This window comes from Piliocolobus tephrosceles, chromosome 18 (assembly GCF_002776525.5).
Source record: "Piliocolobus tephrosceles isolate RC106 chromosome 18, ASM277652v3, whole genome shotgun sequence".
In the NCBI taxonomy this organism is placed as follows: Eukaryota; Metazoa; Chordata; class Mammalia; order Primates; family Cercopithecidae; genus Piliocolobus; species Piliocolobus tephrosceles.
This window is the reverse complement of record NC_045451.1, coordinates 46025980-46043547: the sequence shown is the minus strand read 5'-3', so window position 1 is coordinate 46043547 and position 17568 is coordinate 46025980. Positions and strand designations below refer to the sequence as shown.

General features: G+C 42.2%; 1 protein-coding gene across 1 annotated transcript in view; it reads left to right on the top strand.

Moving 5' to 3' along the window:
- MOCOS (molybdenum cofactor sulfurase) overlaps window positions 1-17568 on the top strand; it is a 58973-nt gene that overhangs the window by 30964 nt on the left and 10441 nt on the right. The window contains exons 10-12 of the mRNA XM_023207478.3: window positions 7243-7321; window positions 9469-9593; window positions 14964-15069. Coding sequence (XP_023063246.2) covers window positions 7243-7321; window positions 9469-9593; window positions 14964-15069 — 310 coding nt within the window. The remainder of the gene's footprint in view (window positions 1-7242; window positions 7322-9468; window positions 9594-14963; window positions 15070-17568) is intronic.

Sequence of the window (17568 nt, the reverse complement as noted above, 5' to 3'; positions counted from 1 at the left end):
TTGATTTTAATTAACTTAAATGGCTACGTGTAGCTATGCTACAGTGTTGGGCAGCACAGATAGTAAAGAATAATACACAATTACAGCATTCAATTTTAGCAAATCTTAACATTTGGCCACGTTTCCTTTAGGTCCTCCTCCTTCTCTTCCTTTTTCTTTTTAAACATGCATGCGTATATACATACATACATACATACACACACAATACATACATAAAACATTACATAGCAGTTGTGGTGCTGGGTTTAAAAAAGATAAAAAACATTACAGATATAGCAGAAATTTCCTGTGGACCTCTCCTGAGTCGCACTCCTCCTCCTTCCCCATCCCACTTACCATTTTTAGAACATTCCCATTTCCTCCCTAACTTGTAGTTGTACTTTCGTGATATATAACATTTCCACATATTCATGATTGTGTTTCTTGGCTGTAAGTGTTCTATTCTGTTCCCATGGTTTATTTTTCCTTGAACCAAGAGGCCAGTGTTATTATTACACTTAGAGAATGAGTCTTGATATCTCACGCCCCCCCACCCACTTTTTTTTTTTTTTTTTTTTTGAGATGGAGTTTTGCTCTTGCTGTCCAGGCTGGAGTGCAATGACATGATCACTGCAAACTCTGCCTCCTGGGTTCAAGCGATTCTCCTGCCTCAGCCTCCCGAGTAGCTGGGATTGCAGGCATGCAGCACCACGCCTGCCTAATTTTGTATTTTTAGTAGAGACAGGGTTTCTCCATGTTGGTCAGGCTGGTCTTGAACTCCCAACCTCAGGTGATCTACCCACCTTGACCTCCCAAAGTGCTGGGATTATAAGCATAAGCCACTGTGCCGGCCCCAGTATCCCAGTTTTTAAAATTGTCTGTTGTTACATATTGCAGAATCTCTTTTAAGATTGAGTAGTATTCAATAGAATGACTATACCACATTTACTTTACTCATCTCTTAATGGACATTTAGATTGTATCCATATCTTGGCTATTGGAAATACAGCTGCAATGAACATTGGGAGTGCTAATATCTCTTCAGCATCCTGATTGAAATTATTTTGGATAAGTACCCAGAAGTGGGATCACTGGATCATATGGTAGTTCTATTTTTAATTTTCTAAGGAATCTCAATATTGTTTTTCATATTAACTGAAAATTTTTGCATACCCACCAGTGGTTGCAAGGGCTCATGTTTTTCCACATTCTCACCAACACTTACTGTCTTGTGTTTGTTTGTTTTCTTTTGACAATAGCCATCCTGACAGGTGTAGAGTGATATCTCATTTTGATTTTAATTTGCATTTCCCTGATTGTTAGTGATGTTAAGCATTTTCCATATACACATTGACCATTAGTACATCTTCTTTGGAGAAATACCTATTCAGATCTTTAACCTGTTTTATTTTTTTTTTTGAGATGGAGTCTCACTCTGTCGCCCAGGCTGGAGTGCAGTGGCACGATCTTGGCTCACTGCAAGCTCTGCCTCCCAGGTTCACACCATTCTCCTGCCTCAGCCTTCTGAGTAGCTGGGACTGCAGGCCCCTGCCACCACACCCGGCTAATTTTCGTATTTTTAGTAGAGACGGAGTTTCACCGTGTTAGCCAGGATGGTCTCGATCTCCTGACCTCGTGATTTGCCCGCCTCAGCCTCCCAAAGTGCTGGGATTACAGGCATGAGCCACTGCGCCTGGCCACTAACCCATTTTTAAATTAGGTTATTTGGGTTTTTTGTTTGTTCGTTTACTGTTGTTTACTGTTTGTTTATGTTATGTGGTACATATACACCATGGAATACTATGCAGCCATAAAAAAGAATGAGATCGGCTGGGTGCGGTGGCTCACGCCTGTAATCCCAGCACTTTGGGAGGCTGAGGTGGGTGGATCACGAGGTCAGGAGATCGAGACCATCCTGGTGAACACAGTGAAACCCCGTCTCTATTAAAAATACGAAAAAAAAAATTAGCCGGGTGTGGTGGCAGGCGCCTGTAGTCCCAGCTTCTCGGGAGGCTGAGGCAGGAGAATGGCGTGAACCTGGGAGGCGACGGAGCTTGCAGTGAGCGGAGATTGCGCCACTGCACTCCAGTCTGAGAGACAGAGCGAGACTCCGTCTAAAAAAAAAAAAAAAAAAAAAGAATGAGATCATGTCTTTTTCAGGGACATAGATGAAGCTGGAGGTCATTAACCTTAGCAAACCAGCACCAGGAACAGAAAGCCAAATACCACATGTTCTCACTTATAAATGGGAGCTAAATGATGAGAACACATGGACACATAGAGGGGAACAATAGACACTGAGACCTACAGGAGGGTGGAGGGTGGGAGGATGGGGAGGATCAGGAAAAATAACTAATGAATATTAGGCTTAATACCCGGGTGATGAAATAATCTGTATAACAAACCCCCATAACACAAGTTTACCTATGTAAGAAACCTGCACTTGTATCCCGGAACTTAAAAGTTAAAAAAAAGATGAGGTCTCTCCATGTTTCCATATTTTTGCAATTGTGAATTGTGCTGCTATAAACATATGTGTGCAAGTGTCTTTTTTGTGTAATGACTTCTTTTCCTCTGGGTAGATACCCAGTAGTAGGGTTGCTGGATCAAATGGTAGTTCTACTTTTAGTTCTTTAAGGAAACTCCATATTGTTTTCCATAGTGGTTTTAATAGTTTACATTCCCACCAGCAGGGTAAAGTATTCCCTTTTCACCACATCTATGCCAGCATCGATTATCTTTCAATTTTTAAATTGTGGCCATTCTTGCAGGAGTAAGATGGTATTACATTGGGGTTTTGATTTGCATTTCCCTGATAATTAGCAATGATGAGCATTTTCTCATGTTTGTTGGCCATTTGTATGTCTCCTCTTGAAAATTTTTCATTTATGTCCTTAGCCCACTTTTTGATGAGATTATTTGTTTTTTGTCGTTGATTTGAGTTCCTTATAGATTCTGGAAATTAGTCCTTTGTCAGATGCATGGTTTGCAAATATTCTCTCTCACTTTGTGGATTGTCTCTTTACTCTTCTGAGTGTTTCTTTTGCTATGCAGAAGCTTTTTAAATTAGATCCCATCTATTTATCTTTGTTTTTGTTGCATTTACTTTTGGGTTTTTGGTCATGAATTCTTTGCTTACCCCAATATCTAGAAGGGATTTTCCAATGTTACCTTCTAAGACTTTTATGGTTTCATGTCTTAGATTTAAGTCTTTGATCCATCTTCAGTTGATTTTTGTATAAGGTGAGAGATGAGGATCCATTTTCATGTTTTTACATGTGACTTGCCAGTTATCTCCGCACCATTTGTTGAATACGGTGTCCTTTCCCCACTTTGTTTTCATTTGCTTTGTCAAAAATCAGTTGGCTGTAAGTATTTGGCTTTATTTCTGGGTTCTTTATTCTGTACCATTGGTCTGTGTGCCTGCTTTTTAATACCAGTGCCATGCTGTTTTGGTAAAAATAGCCTTGTAGTATAGTTTGAAGTTGGGTAATGTGATGCCTTCAGATTTGTTCTTTTTGCTTAGTCTCACTTTGGCTAAATGGGCTGTTTTTTTGTTTCCATATAAATTTTAGGATCATTTTTTTCTAGTTCTGTGAATAATAATGATGGTATTTTGATTAGGACTTCTTTTACCATTTTTTTTTTTTTTTTTTTTTTTGGTAGTGCTGGATTGTTAGTCACAAATTCTGTCAGTATTTGTTTTTCTAAAAAAGACTTTATCTCTCCTTCATTTATGAAGCTTTGTTTTGCTGGATGCAAAATTCTTGGCTGATAATTATTTTGTTTAAGGAGGCTGAAGATAGGACTCCAATCCTTTCAGACTTGCAAGATTTCTGCTGAGAAATCTGGTGTTAATTTGTTAGGTTTTCCTTTTGGATTACTGATGCTTTTGCCTCACAGCTCTTTAGATTCTTTCCTTCATCTTGACTTTAGCTAACCTGATGACTATGTGCCTAGGTGATAATCTTTTTGCAATGAATTTCCCAGGTGTTCTTTGAGCTTTCTATATGTGGATGTCTAGATCTCTAGTGAGACCAGAGAAGTTTTCCTAGATTATTTCCTCAAATAAGTTTTCCAAAGTTTTACATTTCTCTTCTTCCTCAGGGACACCAATTATTCTTATGTTTGGTCATTTAAAATAATCCGAAATTTCATGGAGTCTTTGTTCATTTTTAAAAATTATTTTGTATTTGTCTTTGTTGGATGGGTTAATTTGAAAGCCTTGTCTTTGGGCTCTGAAGTTCTTTCTTCTACTTTTTCAATACTGTTGCTGAAACTTTCCAGTGTATTTTGCATTTCTCTAAGTGTGTCTTTCATTTCTAGAAGTTGTGATCATCTTTTCTTTATGATATCTATTTCTCTGGAGACTTTTTCATCCATATCCTGTATTTTTAAAAATTTCTTTAAAATAGTTTTCACCTTTCTCTGGTGCCTCCTTAAGTAGCTTAATAGTCAATCTTCTGAATTCTTTTTCTGGCAATTCAGATATTTCCTCTTGGTTTAGATCCATTGCTGGAGAGCTAGAATGATCCTTGTTTTGTCATAGTACCAAAATGACTTTCCTGGTTACTTCTCATTTGGGTAGATTGTTTCAATGGGAAGATATGGAACTCAAGGGCTGCTATTCACATTCTTTCGTCACAGGGGTGCTCCCTTGATGTTGTGCTCTCTCCCTTCTTGTATGGATACGGCTTTTAAAATGCCAGACTGCACTGATTGCTATTGCCCTTCTGGTTCTAGCCACTCAGCGGAACTCTGGGGCTCCAGGGTGGTACTAAGAACTGTCTGCGAAGAGTCCTGTGATGTGATTCACATTCAGGTCTTCCAGCCATGGATAACAGCACCTGCTCTAGTGAAGGTGTCAGGGGAGTAAAGTGGACTCTGTGGGAGTCCTTCGTTGTAGTTTTGTTTTAGTGCACTGGTTTTAGTCCTTGGCTGTAGTTTTGTTTAGTGCGCTGGTTTTCTTGAATGCTGGTTATGTTAGCAGTGAAGTTGTCACATGGACAGACTCAGGCCTCTGGTTAGCCAGGGTGTTGCAGGTGGTGGAATGAGCTGTTGTTTTCTCCTTCTTTGGAGCAGAGTTGTTCTCTTACGAGTTGCTGTAATGGCTTGAGTTGGTTGGCCTCCAGCCAGAAGGTGGTGCTTTCAAGAGAACACCAGCTGCAGCAGTAGAAGGGGGATATAATCTTGCCTTGCCTTGGCTAGGATAGGTACTTGGGTTTCTCAGATAATGAACAGGGCCACAGAGCTCCCAAGAGATCATATCTTTTGTCTTTGGCTATCAGGTCAAGTAGAGAAAAACCATCAGGTGGAGGCAGGTTAGGTGGGTCTGAGATCATACTCTCCTTGGGCAGGACTTGCTGTGGCCACTCTGGGGCTGGGGGGCTGGTTCTCAGGCGAATGGAGTTAGTTCCCAGGGAAATTTTGGCCATTTCTGCTGTGTCAAATAGGTCTCCAGAGACATGGGGGAAAGCTGACAGTGACAGACCTCACCCAACTCCCACACAGGCAGCAAGGTCAGTCTCACTCCCACTGTGCCTCCCCAGCTGTGCTGAGGTTTCCGTACAGGCATCTGGTAAGCAGGGTTGAGATCTTGCCCCAGGCTACAAGTCTCCTGCTGAGAAAGCAAGCAGGGCTCTCAGGCCTTGCTCCTCCCTGCCAGTCAGGACCAATAGCTGCAGCTTCTACGCTTGTATCTTTACTTACCATTTGTCTCCTCCTTTGGATTCTACTTAGGAAAGTTTGTGCTCAGTTAAAATTATTACAAAGTCAAGCTAGGAACTTCCTTCACCCTGTGGCCCCTCCCCATTTCCACTGGCTGCTTTCCCTTCCCCAAGGACCCCTGTGAGATAAGTCCAGGAATGGCTTTCCTGGGGTTCAAGCTGGGGACCAGGAGTCCCTACAGGGCTCTTCCCACTGCCTCTTCTACTTTTATATTTTGCTCGGCTCCCTAAATCCATTTCAGCTCTAGGTAAGGTTAAATCTTTCTCTTGTGATCTGGATTTTCAGGTTCCTCAATGAGGGTGTGTGTTCAGAGGCCAACTTCTTGCCTTCTCACTCTTTGGGAACTCAAATTTTTGGCTATCTTGTGATGTTTGGAGTAGCAAGCTGCTTCTTTCAAAGTGTCTGTGAATTTTATCAGTGTTATCAGGAACACCGCAGGTATGTTCCTGCAGTGGTTCGTGGAGCAAAAGTTCACAGTGTGAGTCTCTACATGCTGTTCTGTCCATCTAACTGGGAGCTGTACATTAGTCCTGTCTCCTATCCACCATTCTTTTTTCCTCTGATTTTCCTTTCCTTTGGATAAATACCCAGAAGTGGGATTGCTGGATCATATGGTATTTTTATTTTTAGTTTTCTGAAGAACCCCAGTAGAGTTTTCCATGATGGCTATACTAATTCACATTCCCACCAACAGTGTGTAAGAGTTCCTCTTTCTCTGCATCCTCAACAGCATTTGTTATTTTTTTGTCATTCCGGTAATAGCCATTCTAACTGGGGTAAGGTCTCATTGTGGTTTTGGTTTGCATTCCCCTGATGATTAGTGATGCTGAACATTTAAAAAAAAATATCGATTAGCCATTTGCATGTCTTCGTTCAAGAAATATCTATTCAGATTATTTGCTCATTAAAATAAATTGAATTACTTGGTTTTTTTTTTCACTGTTGAGTTGTTGATTTCCTTATATATTTGGTTATTAATCCCTTGCTGGATGGATGCTTTGCAAACATTTCCTCTCATTCTGTTAGTTGTCTCTTCATTCTGTTGTTTCCCTTTGTTGTACAGAAGCTTTTTAGTTTGCTGTAATTCTAGTTCTCTATTTTGGTTTTTGTGGCTGATGCTTTTGAGGTCTTATCCAAAAATTATTTGTCCAGACTAATGTCCTGAAGCAGTTCCCCGATGTTTTCTTCCAGTAGTTTAATAGTTTTGGGTCTTATATTTCAGTCTCTAATTCATTTTGAGTTGATTTGTGTATATGGTGAAAGATAGGGGTCTAGTTTCATTCTTCTGCATATGGTAATCTACTTTTCCCAGCACCATTTATTGAAGAGAACTCTTCTTGCTCCAATTCAGAAATCAGTTGACTGTAAATGTGTGGATTTATATTTTGGTTCTGTATCCTGTCACATTGGTCTATGTGTCTATTTTTATGTCAGTACCATGCTGTTTTGGTTACTATAGCTTTGTAGTATATTTTGAAGTCGAGTAGTTGTTGTTTTTACACAATGTTAAATTTGTTTTTAACCTTTGTTCATTAGGGATGGAGCCTATAGAGGTGCCTCTTGAGGAAAATAGTGAACGGACTCATATTCACCAAAGCAGGGTCTGTGCTGACAGGTGAGACTCTGAAGCAGGTGAAAATCTCAGCTTTATTGACAGGCTGACGAAGAGGGGGAAGAGAATAATGCCCTATGCAGTCTATCCTCTGCTACCCTTCAGTCTAGTTGCTGCCCATTTCTCCCTCGCATGCTTCTCTCTAACTACACTCTTGGCTCTTTGGTCTTCAAACCTCCCAAGCATGCTCCCTTCTCAGGTCTTTACACTTGCTGTTCCCTCTGCCTGGTACTATTCCCCTAGTTATACCTCCACAGGGCTTGTTCTCTCACCTCTGTCAGTTTCAACTCCAACAGGTGTCTGCTCAAAAGCCCCTTTCTCAGAGGGCCACATGACTACCCACGGAAACCAGCCCTTCCCTCTCCATTTCCCCTGTTGTATTCATCTCCTTTGCCTGTTGTTTCCAAGTTAATATATATCTGTTTATTGATCTTTAGTCCCTCCCACTGGAATGCCCATGTTGTTCCCTTCAGAGCCTGGGACAGTGTCAAGAGGATGGTGTGGGGTGGGAAGACAAGGTGATGCAGAAGGAACAGTCTGGAGGGCATTGTGACACTCCAGAGGAGGCTTCATGGGGAGGGAAAATACCTGATTTGCATGTTGAGAAGACGGGCTGGTGCCTGTGGAGTGGTTGGAAGGGGGAAGGGGCACAAGCAGGAAGGCCACATAAGCACCTGTGTTAGCAACACAAGTGAGACAAGATGGAGGCTTGGACCAGGGTCAGAGAGAAAGTCAGGAAGCTGCAGGTATATATTCTGGAAATAGAATAACCTGAACTAGCTGATGATTGGATAAGGAGGCTGGGGGTGAGGGGGTTATCAAGACATCTCTCAGGTTTCTAAAGCCTAGCTTTCAGGTGATAACTCACTGATTATATACCCATATTATACGTTATTATCTAATCTGGGTTGCTGATGATAAATCATCTACTGAATTCTAGGAAATGTAAAGTGGGGTTGAATGTACTAGCATTGCTATTTTGTTTGTTGATTGTACATGTTTCTAAGTCTTCTTATTGAACAAATCAAATGTCTGCGTCCCTTTTTATCTAATCTTATCTGTACCTGAATACATGTGGAATAGCAAATTTTCCAATCTTGGGAAATTTATCCTATCTTAAGCCCCAACCAATTCCCCTTTCACCTCCACCCGCATACTAAAACAGTTAACTGTGTAACACTTCACTAAATATTTATGTATAATAAAAAGCTTTCAAAGTGCTGATTGCCTACCAGTTAACACAATGCACTCATTAGTGGGTAGGTCTGTGCTCAGTAGATGGTGATACTGCATGGTATCAAACCATATTGCACATCTTTGTGCACTGCCCTGAACATATGCTATCATGCAAGGCAGGAAATGGTATGTTAAATGCTAAAACTACATCCAAGTTGGACCCTAGTCATTAGTGCTGTGGATGATAGGCACAGGATCACTCTGGGAGTGTGAAGGGCTATACCCTCAGGAAAGCACAAAGGTGATGATGTGATGATTATGCTTGACACAGTGGAGCATCCTGGGCACTGGTCCCCACCTTGGAGGATAAAGAGTGAAGCACACTCTACATCTTCTCGCCGGTACTTGCACCAATGTCACCAACTTACACATCCATTTAGCACATTTTCAGTCAGAACAATAAATTTTGGATAACAAAATTCTAGAGGATTCTTGACTTTTCAAACACCAGATTGATAAATGCAGTATTTACATCTGTAACTCACAGGCACAGTGTTCATTTTACAAACCAAACACGTCAGTCCATGTGAGAGAAGATACTTCAATCAGGCCCATAGTGAAAAAATAGGACACATTTCTGGGTTCAAGGGCTTCTGAAAGCAACATATCACTCTGGAAGTTCTCAAATTCTAAGCTTTGTGGTTCTCTATGTCAATAATTAATAGTAAAACGGTCTTTCCAGGAGAAATGTTTAAGCTTTTTATTTGGTCTGAAAGCTTCACACAAGCCCCAGGTGGCAGGTCTTCCTGCCTTGGAAATCTCCTTGCAGCATCTGACACTTCAGGCTGCCTTCTCTTCAGGACTCGTGCAATGTTTTGTTTTATTTCATTTTGTAATCTAACTTTTTGCAATTTAGATTATCATTTAAATAAATATTATGTAAGAGTTCACCCTTTCTCTCTCTCTTTTGCCAGAGTAAATACTTATGATTGTGGAGAAAAAATTTCAAGCTGGTTGTCAACATTCTTTGGCCGTCCTTGTTATTTGATCAAACAAAGTTCAAACTTTCAAAGGAATGCAAAGAAGAAACATGGAAAAGGTATTACATTTTGAATTGGTTCTTAGAGGACAGGAACCCTGGCTTACCCTTGCACACATCAAAACAGCACATGAACTGCACTTACGGGTGACTTGCTCATGTATCGAAAGCAGGGGTGGTCAGCCTTTAGCAGAAACCTGCTGCAGTAGCCCCAAGTCAGCAGGAGAAGTGGGCTCCAGGATCCTCTTAAGGAGGCTGAGGAGGGCATAAAGCCAGCTGCCCAGCCTCTGCCCAAACATTCAGCCTCACTCCTGCATGTTTAAAAGCACAATTAATCCAATTGTATTAAATAAAAACCCTAATAGCTTGCTATGTCCTCAGATTGGATCTGGAAGCAAGGAAATCTGGCTTGCTAGCTTTTAGCTCTAACACCAAACAATGGTGTGACCTTGGTAAATCCTCGAACCCCATGGTGCCTCAACTTCTATAGATCTCAGCTCCTCAGACTTTTATAAGTTTCAGCAATTTTTCCCACCATAAACCATTGTTAGAACGAAGTGAGGCAGTAGAGATGAATGTATTTTAACAGTCCCAGATGTGCGGAAAAGATCATTTTCCTGTGTCTGCTCAAATGTCACCTCCTTAGGGAAGGCTGGTTGGCAACCCTCTTCAGAACAGCACCCTGTACCTGAATTTGCAGCAACGTAGCAACCTTCCCTGTCTCATTTTTCTCAGTAGCACTTTTTTTTTCTTTCACATCTTTCTGACTATATATTTTGCTCGTTTATTTTGTTCTGTTTTCCTTTTAGAAGATGTAAGCTCTATAAGGATAGGGATTGTTGCTTGTTTTCTTCAGTGCTGTCCCCCCATGCTTAAAATAGCACCTGGCGTATAGTTGCTCAATAAATGGCTAGATGAATGAATGAATGATTACCAACTTGTTCCTGTATTACCTGGCCTAGTGATCAGTTCCCAGAGGAACTAGTTTGTAATCCAAATAGCATTTAGAGTTTGGGTGTGGTAGCTCACACCTGCAATCCCAGCACATTGGGAGGCCGAGGAGGGAGGATTTGTTAAGCCCAGGAGTTCAAGACCAGCCTGGGCAACATAGCAAGACCCTATATCTGCAAAATAAGATACAAAAATTATGAAACCTCATCTCTTCAAAAAATACAAATACTAGCCAGGTATGGTGGTGCATGCCTATAGTCCCAGCTACTTGGGAGACTGAGGTGGGAGGATCATTTGAGGCTGGGAGGTGGAGGTTGCAGTGAGTTGAGATCACACCACTGTACTCCAACCTGGGTAACAAAGTGAGACTCTGTCTCAAAAAGAATTAAAAAATTACTAGGTATGGTGGCAGGCACCTGTAGTCCTAGCTGCTTGGGAGACTGAGATGGGAGAATCTTTTGAACCCAGGAGTTCGAGGCTGCAGTGAGTTATCATCACACCACTACACTCCAGCCTGGCCGACAGTAATATTTTATGTTTTATGTTTCTAAAACATAAAATAAATAAACCAAACTAATAGCATTTGACCATTTGACCAGCATATGACCATATATTTGACCATTGACTGAAAACTGGGTCTAAGGCAGCCCTCCATAGTTTAACCTTATAATCCCTAAAAGTGTATGCTATAGAGAGGAGTCAAAGGATGTAATGTACTTAGACTTTTTAAAGTTCTGATGATTTTTCATGCCATAAGCTGTTAAGAATTTGAGTTGCTGTGTGATAGAAAAGGGGAATAGATTCATACTCGTTTTATTGAAGTTGGTGGTCTTTGGGCTATGGATAAGCTTAGAGACATGATTAAAGGGGAGAGAGAAATAGGCATTTCCAGGGGTAGAGGAGTGGGGTTTGTCAGGACCTGCATGCCACCCTTGTAAATTATCTGGAGAAGAGAGCAGCAGTGAAATCTCTAAGCGCCAATTATTCACAGCACCCATGGCCTAGCTGGGGTTTGCTGGGTTTTCAGGAGGTTGGCTGAGATAATTAAGCCTTAATCCTGGTCCTTTGGGGTCTCGGATGGTGAGATCAATCTCCAGCAGACAGCGATACTACAATGTAAGAGATGTAATAAAGGTTTACACAAAGGGCAGAATCCTCTACACCTGGAATGAGTCACAGAGGGCTTCAGGGAGGAGGTGAGTTTGGAGCTGCGTCTTAAAAGGAGAGTAGGAGTTTTTCAAGCAGACAGAGGCGGGATGGTTACCAGGGAGCAGCGTGGCAGGGCTTGGCATTCATGGGCTCAGAGAAGGGTTTAGAGGGTCAGACGTGAGCAGGGGAGTGATGGGGGACAGATGGGAAGAAGGGACGAGTGTGCTACTGAGGAGTCAGTAGTACTTTATCTATGGCTGCGGGACTCACCGGAGGATTCTAAGCTGAGAAGTTTCGTAACACTGCTTATGTTAGAAAGTCAGCCCTGACTTGGCGAGGGGGCTGCATTGAGTGGGAAACTCGGGCAGTAAAGGCACAGGTGGGAGGCAGCTGGGACTGTCCTGGTGGGAGATGGGGCCTTGGTGGAACAAAGGTGGTGGGTGCAGTGGAAAGAAGAAAGCCTGTCTTCCTGCTCCCTGCACGATGCAGAATCAGGGAGTGTCTGCTTGTGACTACTTACACTTAGAGGATGCCCCTTAGGGTGCCATGTTCTCTGGCAGTCTCAGTCACTGGTCTTGAAACAGTTTTTTTGAGTTGGTATACCTTAGAAGGATTTTTAAAAACTATATTCCTCACTCATACATTTTTACATTGTCAACTAAATTTTGAAAATAGTTTAAACAGCTACAAAGGATATGATTTCCAGCATATTGTAAACATTGTCATTTTAAATTTAAACTCGCACATTATTCTTTTCAACATAGCCAATAGAATCTCAATACTGTAGCATTTTTTAAACCATAGCAATTTGAATCTCATGAGTATTCATTATAAAATACATTGTGTGTGTGTGTGTGTGTGTGTCTGTGTGTGTGTGTAGAGAGAGAGAGAGAGAGAGAACAAACTGTCCTTCAATGGTCAGTTTTCTTTGTTTCCTTTTCATATATATATTATATATAAATGAACTATCTTTTAGTGGTCAGTCTTTTATTTCTTTCCTTTCCCTTCTTCAACTTGTATTTCCTTTCCATGTCCTCAACAGAATTTTATCTTAGTGTTATATATTCTGTACTTGGAAATCTTTTATTGACTACTACCCTATCATACTTCTGTGAAATTAAAATGTGTATATAAAATGACATGGATAAACATTTTTTAAAGTTTACTGTGATTGTGAGAGTTTAAGTGCTAGTAAATTTCTTCTGGATTGAGTTCTTTTAATTTTTTTTTTTTTTTTTTTTTAATAGAGATGGGGTTTCTCCCATATTGCCCAGGCTGGTCTCAAACTTTTGAGCTCAAGTAATCCTCCCACCTTGGCCTCCCAAAGTGCTGGGACTACAGGCATGAGCCTCTGCACCCAGCCCATAATTTGTAGTAGTACATAGTTGATCAAAGCAACATAAGTATATTATAAATTTTGAAAAATAATTATTAAACATAAGAAAAAAATGAGCAAAAATAAGTCTCTTAATGAGGTGGCTGGGCACCCTGCCATTGGGTCCCACTCCCACGAATGACTGTCATTCATGGCCAGAATAGCTGGTGTTCAGCCTCGGGTCTCTTCTGAGAAGCTTAAATAAAGGGCTACGGAAAGGGGTTTCGTTAGTGCACTGTCACTCAAACATTTCTTCTGAAGTACGTGACCGAAGCACTGGGCTCTAAGATTGAAATGCCTTTCATCATCTGTCACTTGACAACTTAATTAGGTCCTGTGGTTTTGTGGACAGCAAATAATTGAAATCCATCTGGCCTACAGGAGGATCATTCGCCCAGGCTTTAGAGCCTTTTAGTTTCTCAGCTTAGACTCCAGGGTTTTGAATGGGGCTTTTGTCTTCTACCCTGGAGGTTGTTGGTCCCTGAGGGAGTGTCCCTTAGGAGACGTTGGCCTTTCCTCTGTGAAAGAGGAAGGGTCTTTGTGGACAGGGCTGGGATTACACCTCCCTTCTCTGGCAGAGCCATTTTAGCAAAGAGCGTATATGCAAGTGGCAGATCTAGAGGGTAATTCTCTCAAAAGTATCCGTTCGCATCTACTCTGGGGTCCACACACCTGGTTTGGAGACAGCTCAGTAGGTCCTGGCCCAGGCAAACCTTTTCATCTATAAAGATAGTGATGCTGGGCCTGCCAAAGGGAGATGGCAGCTGGGTGATAGGGTGCCAGCTATTCTGAATACACTTAATATTTTCTTTCAATAGTTTCATCCCCCTTTTAGTAGTTTTTTTTGGTTTTTTTTTTTTTTTTTTTTTTTTTTTAGACAGAGTTTCGCTGTTGTTGCTGAGACAGAGTTTCACTCTTGTTGCTCAGGCTGGAGTGCAATGGTGTGATCTCAGCTCACCGCAACCTTTGTCTCCCAAGTTCAAGAGATCCTCCTACCTCAGCCTTCTGAGTAGCTAAGATGAAAGGCGTGTGCCACTGCATCCAGCTAATTTTGTATTTTTACTAGAGACAAGGTTTCTTCATGTTGGTCAGGCTGGTCTCAAATTCCCAACCTCAGGTGATCTGCCCGCCTCGGCCTCCCAAAGTGCTGGGATTACAGGCCTGAGCCACCGCACCTGGCCTTCCCTTTTAGTAGTTTTTGAACGTCTACTATCTATTTCTAAAGTCGGTATCTGGCACTTGCCCAAGGGCAAACAGCTTTTCCCTGATTAGATTCAGAAGCTCTCCCTGGGCCTTTTGCCCTCACCAAGGCTCTCTGCCTTGCTCCGTCCTATCCTGGGGAAGGATGCACCTGCCATCACCCCTCCTCCTCCAAGTCTTGCCTCCAAGTCTAATTTGCTGGAACAATTTCATCTCAGCATGTTTTGTTTTATTTTTTAAATTTTCTAAATATTTTTGTGGCAGAGTCTTGCTGTGTCACCCAGGCTAGAGTGCAGTGTGCGGTGTGACCTTGGGTCACTACAACCTCCGCCTCACGGGTTCAAGCGATTCTCCTGCCTCAGCCGCCCGAGTAGTAGGGATTACAGGTGTGTACCACCACGCCTGGCTAATTTTTGTATTTTTAGTAGAGACAGGGTTTCACCTTTTTGGCCAAGATGGTGTCGAACTCCTGGCTTCATGTAATCCTCCCACCTCAGCCTCCCAAAGAGCTGAGCCACTGTGCCCAGCCCTTATTGTTATTTTCTCCAGGTTATTTTAAACAGAGTATTCTGGGATCTCCTTTTCCCTCTGTATTGAGACATATGCACCATACTTAGGACATTTTTATTATTGCCAGGGCATCACTTCTTTTCCCTTGTAGAAATAGTCTCTACCTTTTAAAAAAATACAAGTCTATGGAAACATGATTCACTGGGGGAGAGCAACGCTTCTCTTAAATACTCCATCATTTTCAGATCAACCTCCTGGTACAATGGCCACCCTTTCTCTGGTGAACGAGGCACAGTATCTGCTGATCAACACATCAAGTATTTTGGAACTTCACCAGCAACTAAACACCAGGTAAGACCTCATACCTCGGGACTAGCAGACAAGCATAACCATTTGCCACTGGGAGCAGGGCCTGGCCCCTAACTGGGGAGGAGAGATCTGAGAGTTCAGCCCTGCTTCATTTACAGATGAGAAACTGAGGCCCTGAGAAGTAAGCAGGCCCTTTCATCCAGCTTCCATTCATCTTTATAGAGGGTTATCTTTTATCTTACAAAGATCATTTTTGATATCCTCAAGATGGTTCATGGAGAACCCCTAGCTCTCACTTTTTAATCATTCAATTTCTTAATGTTTGTTTTAATTGAACTGCCACCATTTGGCCAACTTTTATTGTCCACCCTCCCAGTGTCCCCTGTCCCCGAGGATCTCTGCCCTACTTCACACAGTCATTTTAAAGGCTAAAAAAGAGTGGTTATGAAACCTTTTAAAGTTGTAACTGCAGGCACGCTTTATTTGAAAGATGTGTCACAGATGGAACTAGCACCCCTCCCTGCCCACTCCCACCTCATGCCTTCCCAAGGACCCTAACAGTGTGAAGAGGTCAGCTCCAGAAAGGGTCATGGTTGGGCCAACCCTCTCATTGTTCATTAGAGCAAATTGAAGTCCCAATGTAGCCAGGCAATGAGGAAAAATCACCCAGCTCTCATGCCACAGGATGACTGGGATGGTCTCCTCATTCCTGGTCCACAGGCCAGAGATGAGTGTTGTGTTAGTGGCTCATCCCTAACAGCACTGTGAACTGGGGTCCTGTGACTGTCATGTGCCACGTAGTCAAGTACACACACATATATTTGCAAAGACATACAAATACAGCTTAATAAAGCTGACTAAGGCCACCTCCTCCACCTTTGCAGGGGTGGGCTATTTGTAGTCATTCTTGTTTCTAGCCATTGTTGAAAACATACAACATCATTCTCATACTGTGGCCCAGCTTGCCGTCTTTGGGAGCAAAAGGATGATGCAGTCTCATGTTCTCTGGGTATTCACTGAGTTCTCCTGGCACTGAGGGACCCTTTTCCTCAGGCGTCCAGAGTCCTGGAAAAAGTGGGTATGCAGTTTTTTGGGGTTCTTGGTGTAGAAAGATAGGAGGTGGGGACAGGCTTGCTGCAACCCCAGTTCCTACCAGGAGGGCCCACATTCCCTACCATCTGGTTTCTAGCAGGGCAGGCCTGCTGGGCAGGTGGTTCAAGAGCAGAGCGAGGGTCCCCTGCTAGGTATTTCTCTGTGCGTTATTTGCAAATTTGAGAGACTCTATCATGCACATGTTAACCACGGTAGCTTTTGGACATAAAACATGCCCTTTTACGAAGCCCAAACTGAGGGTTTATAACCCAGAGAGTTGATCCAGAATCAAAGGATTTCAGGACTGGAAAAGTGCTAACCCTCTTGCTGCAGATGAGGAAACCATAGTCCTCATAGGTTGTGGGAGTTGCCCTTAGTAAGTGGCAAAACCAGACTCAGGTATCCTGGTCTCTGGCTTTTCATACATTGTTTACCATTCAAAGGGGATTGGGATATAACCTTGGGGCTCCTCCTTCCCAGTCCCATAGTCTTTCAATTCTGTCTCTGGGGCATACTCTAACCATGCCTGAGCATTTACCCCGCACCAACTTAAGCAATTAAAAATTTATTGAAGCACAAAAAGGTACAAAAATCATCAGTATACAGTTAAATAAAGTTTTACAGATGTATACACCCATGCGCCATCATTTTCAGATCAATCTCCTGGTAAAACAGCCACCCTTTTTCTGGTGAATGAGGCAAAGTATCTGCTGATAAACACATTAAGTATTTTGGGACTTTACCAGCAACTGTCACTACCTGGATCAAGCTAAGAATGTACTCCAGAAACCTCCCTTATACCCCATCCCAGTCAACCTCACTGACAGTCACCACTATTCTGACTTCTTTCACCATAGCTAGTTTCACCTGTTCTTCAACTTAATATGGTGGGATCATACAGAATGTGTTCTTTTGTGGGAGAAGTTTTAAGATGTATTTTCAGTGCATTCTTCTGGGTGGGGGTCGGAGGTGCAGAGGGCCATTTTTGTTTTGGAACCTTATGGCAATAAATAAAAATTACAAAAATAAACAAGAGTTACAAAAATAAGCCAGGCATGGTGGCTCACACCTGTAATCCCAGCACTTTGAGAGGCTGAGGTGGGAGGATCACTTGAGCCCAGGAGTTCAAACCCAGTCTGGGCAATATAGTGAGACCCCATCTCTAAAAAAACTAAAAATAAGTTAGCTGGGCATAGTGGCACATGCTTGTAGTCCCACCTACTTGGGAGGCTGAGGCAGGAGAATTACTTGAGCCTGGGATCCTGGGCAAGGCTGCAATGAGCTGAGATTGTGCCACTGCACTCCAGTCTGGGTGACAGAGCAAGACCTTGTCTCATTAAAAAAAAAAGGGGGGAATTAGAAAAATAGCAGATGTTAGTTAAAACCGCAACTAGAATGGAAATTAGGAAATACTGTCCTCTTTATTTATAATGTTTTAATACCTGAGAA